Raw genomic sequence first — 5,000 nt, forward strand, 5'->3', positions numbered from 1 at the left:
CTAAAAAATGGAAAAAATAGGAACTTGATACCCTGTTTCAATGACAGATACATTTTACACATACAGTTTACTTACTTTGGATCTAAGGGTGCATCTGACAGTGGCTTCATTGAAAGTTTACACAGTGATCTGAAAACCAGAAAAGCATCTTTCTGTGTGACATGAGAGAATTTTACAGCTCCCGATGCCTGACTGTTGATAGAGGTTGATGACGAGCTACCCTCTGCCTCAGTCCCTGACTCACTGTGAGTATCACCAAGCTCTTCTGAACTTGGTGATGGAGTCTCTGTTAAAGTTGAGGGTGGGATTCCATTAGCTGTAGGTATTTCTGGGGCTGTGTCATTAACTTCTCCATTTGGTAAAATGCACTGATCTGGTGAAAAAAGACAGATACTGTACTTGCTACACTGTACATTGCTGCCAAACATTAAACAATGTTGTGAAATTGTTTTTCTTTTTTTTTTTTTCAAGGAAGAAGGACTGATACTGTAGTTAGTTCCTGCCTTTCTATTAATTTCTGTACAGTCAAGCTATGGTATGTCATGCACGACCAGTTGTTTTGAAATTTGAAATGAGTATTCAAATCTGCATTCCAGTTTTGAGCTTTGCTCTCAAGATTTTGAATTTCCGTGGATATTTCCTTGATACATCGAAAATAGTTAGCTTGAAACTTTCATTTTATTATAAAAGGAAAGGAAAGGAACTTTATTTAAGTGTCTAATCTTCTAGCGCTGTAGAGCACTAATCGGGGACACTGTAAATTGAAATTAACAAGTTAATTAATGCAAATCAAATCAAATTTTGGTTTTTATAAACTCAACGGTGTTTGAAAAGTGAAAACTATTTCAAGTGCTTGATGAATTATTGTTCAGTTATTGTGCATTTTTCATAGCAACTTTCAGAAAAATCTTCAAGATTCCATTCACATCGCGAAAGCTCCAAAGAGGAATTTGAATGTTCCTTTCATTCTTGTGGATACTGGTCATTCATGAAATACAATTATTGTAGCTTGACTGTGACACCTCATCCGGTACAACTACAGTTCTAATTTTCTTTAGGAATGTAACGTGGTCGTAATGTTGGAGTCAAGTCTGGTAATCTATTCTGGTGGACGTTTAGAGGCCTCACCACTGCACCAGCCCTACTACAGGTATTCTCTTGTCCTCTGGTTTATGCCAACCAAAAACAACAATTTACTTCTATTTAATCCTCTTTGAGTTGGGGTACTTACCATTTACACGGAAAACCCGGAAATTTCAGTTAGAATATCAACTGATACACACCATTCCACTTAAAACTTTTCAGAAATTATGATGCATTGGCACCATCAATGTCTTAATTCTGTTCTTTTTTGGCTTTCCTGTTGATACCAGTAAATTTTGTACATTATCCAGCTTTTATTAGGACAAGCTGCATCATTTAATACTTACACCTACAATTTCCACCTGGATGGTTTGTGCAAATGGTAAGTCTATCAGAGTTTAGTAGAGCTCTTGTACTTGATTATATTACCTTAAGACTTGTATATAGTGATAATTAGTATGTGTAATTAGTATGTGTAATCAATGCGCACGTTTTGTCAAAATTCTGATAAGTACCTGAAGAGCTCGTGGAATCATTTAAGTCTTTGGAATCAGAAGGTGTATCTGCAGAAGACAATTCACTTGTGTACCCCTCACCAGCTGCACTAGTTGTAACTTCGCTTTCCTCACGACCAACCCCATCAACTTCTGATGGAATTTTCTTCTCTTCCCCTCCCTCGGTAGTAGCATTTCCAGTACCATCAGCGGTGCTGTCTAGGTTTCCTTCAACCAGTGTCTGTTCCTTAGTACCATCTTCCAACTGTTCGTCAGCTACATTGTACCGAAAGGAAAGCAAAGAGCACAATGTGTCAAAATGGCATTGTTTTGCAACTGTACATGCAAACACAATATTTCAGGGAGTAGCAAAGAGAAGCAACCTTCCTGAAGTATGTCTTTCAAAGTCGAGAAGTACAAGTGATAACATCAAAAACGAGTGCGAGTGTCTCATCAGGGGTTAAGGTTCATTCAAATTCAAGTGTCTTAATCTGTTTTTGAATGAACTTGGGCATTTCTTGATCTGTATTTTCATTGGGTATCCAGATACATGCACCTAAACAAAATGGGGCACTCTGACTGGCTAAGAACTGTATGAATGATTAATGTATTTGAGAAGCAGGTGTCAACAATGGGTTCAAACATTAAGCCACAAACGCAGCATTCTCAGATACATTACACCACCATTATCATCAGTAAGACTGCCAAGTATTTTTCTATTCTCTGCCCTTTCCCTCTCAAGGGTGACACACTCTTTTTAACGACAGACAATTGTACAGTTCAGGTGTGAAGGAGCTAATTGCTGTGTTTGTCATTTGCACATTTGAAATTTGGAATTTCTTCACTTCATTATTGATTGCCACTGACAGAAATAATATCAAAAATATCATTTTTTACCACAACTGCTTGCTATCTTGCAATCTGATTGGCTAATTTGCTGTTGTCGATTAGAATCTAGACAACGCTGCTTGCGTCGATGCGTTACGCAATAATTATTGTAATAGCCAATTACAGCTGTAGAACAATCACTTTGAGAACTAAACCAATCAGATTGCTAAAAAGTTATAGACAACGCTTGCTCTATCTTCGTGTTATGATCTTGGCCACGCTCTGAAACAAATGTTTTCTTTGGCATTGAATATTGTGGTAAAAAAAACAAAAAAACAAATAGGGTTCAGCGTCATCTGTACTCTTATCGACAGTGATGTTCGTCATCACAATGGTCAAAAATTATTGTGAACTCATGAGGCACACAGCATTTTGACCACTGTGATGACAGATATCTTGTCGATAAGAGTACATGCAATGCGGAACCACATTCGATTTGTTAACGTGACCTACTGTACCTTGCAAATCCACCCCTTCATCCACTTCATTATCAGTTCTGTTACTCTGTCCTTCAGTCCTCCTGACATCATCATTGTCATTCTTTGGTTCATGGCTTTCCACTGATGATTCTGTATCAAGTGCTTCGCACGATGTTGACTCTGTTACAACACCAGACTCCTTGCCAGGGGGTGATGTAGATGGAAGCTCAGTTGTTTCTGATTGAGTGGGGGTTGAAGATGTTTGTACAGTCACTGGATTGGACTCAGATTCCTTTAACTCTTCTTCAGCTGCCTGGAAATTAGAGAAAAATAAACGATATTAAAGAAAATAGAGATCACGTATGTACTGTAAATGCCTTATGCTTGCTTCAAGAAGACATCCTCTCATACATGTACACAATTTTGAGTTCAAACATACATTTAGATCCATCCCCAACAAGCAATCTTTGGACCTTGAGGAATACTACATTTTCACACCAGCCTCATACACTGTAAATCCTTTAAGCTCTAAACAACGAATTCTTAGAATTTCTGAAGACCTTCCATAAAAAGTTATGTACGGTCATTTGGTGTAAACACGAGTTGAGATCAACAGTCCACAGGTAATACTGTCTTTCCCCGGTATCCTTTTGTAAAAAGTTATTTTTTCTAAGCATTTACACTGCATACTATTACACCACACATTTCAGGCATCTTACTACATGTAGTGATCTGTTAAAACGTCCTTAAATGCACATAATTATACAGTGAGCACTTGCAACAATAATGTAGTGTCAGTCCCATTGGAATTTGTCAAAGAGACAAACATTAATGCACATTTAAAGAAGAACCTTTTAAATGTTCCTATAATTAAATTCCCTTAGAGTTTTGTTTGATGCACATGTATCTTTATGCTAATAGCATGGCATCTGACAGGATGCGGCGATGCGGATCTGCATAATTCCCTAAAATCCGCATCCTCCGCATAATTACGATATTAATTTTTCTGCATAAAACTGAAGAAATGCCTGATATTAGTGATAAAGCAGCTGCTTACCATCCTCACAAACACAAAAGCCCGAAGAAATTGACTGCTTTGAAACGCTCATTTTCCTGAACATCGAAGAAAACACGCCATTTCATTCGTAAGCAGTTTCCACACAATTTTCGGCAATGAGCCTGGACTCTCGTTAAACCGTTTTCATAACATACCCTAGGCTCGAAATTTTTTAAAAAAGATGCAACAAGTTATGAACATTTAGCCACAAGTTATAGTAGCAAATTAAATTGCATCATTTGTAGAAGTAGGGACAATCATCATTGCGATAAAGTTGTCCAAAACAAAATAGGAGCCTGCAGTACGTATGTGTAAACAACCGCTGAAAATGGTGAATGATCGAGGGAATGGATCGTGGTTCAACCACATCACAATTTTGCTCCATATCTCCAAATTGAAACAAAATTCATGACGAGAAACAAAATATATTTTTTATCGCTTTATTTATTTTAGCAAATGTTTCGGCAAAATGCCAATTACTAACCCTTTTATTTTAACCGTGAAAGCTGGTTGCAAATTGACGACTCGTCCAGATATCTTAATTGCGAAGGGAAAAAATTCAGTTGTAAATGCGACTGTATTGGTCGCAATTTCGAGTTCTGATTAACCATAAGCATGTTAATACATTGGACGGGCCTAATTATTAGTTCTATAAATTGTTTAAATTTCCGCATAATCAATGCATCTTTACGAATAATATGGCCAAAAATTTCCGCATAATCTTTAATTTTTTTCTGCATCCTATCAGAAGCCCTGTAATACTCGGTTGCACCTGTTGGGAGCATTTTGGTTTGAATTTGAATTAAGCGCACATCAAGCACTTAGTTTTGTTAACCCTTTCAGCCCCGTGGGGTTCCCCATTGACGAGTAAAATCATCTGGCGTTAGACAGAGTAAAATCTATAAGTGGCACTATTGGGAGTTAAAGGGTTAATGGGGACATAGTTTTTGAGTGAATCCAGCTGTTGTTAACCCTTTCAGCCCTGTAGGGTTCCCTATTGACGAGTAAAATCGTCTGGCGTTAGACAGAGTAAAATCTAATAAGTGGCACTATTGGAAG

At 37.6% G+C, this 5,000-nt stretch overlaps 1 protein-coding gene across 1 annotated transcript in view; it reads right to left on the reverse strand.

Annotated features, from left to right (window-relative positions):
- The window catches only part of LOC137977825 (brefeldin A-inhibited guanine nucleotide-exchange protein 1-like), a 47,385-nt gene that overhangs the window by 36,555 nt on the left and 5,830 nt on the right, over window positions 1-5,000 (reverse strand). Inside the window, exons 6-8 of the mRNA XM_068825166.1 lie at window positions 2,924-3,197; window positions 1,599-1,853; window positions 76-373 (exon numbers count right to left, since the gene is read on the reverse strand). Coding sequence (XP_068681267.1) covers window positions 76-373; window positions 1,599-1,853; window positions 2,924-3,197 — 827 coding nt within the window. The remainder of the gene's footprint in view (window positions 1-75; window positions 374-1,598; window positions 1,854-2,923; window positions 3,198-5,000) is intronic.

This window comes from Montipora foliosa, chromosome 11 (genome assembly GCF_036669935.1).
Source record: "Montipora foliosa isolate CH-2021 chromosome 11, ASM3666993v2, whole genome shotgun sequence".
NCBI classification, from domain to species: Eukaryota; Metazoa; Cnidaria; class Anthozoa; order Scleractinia; family Acroporidae; genus Montipora; species Montipora foliosa.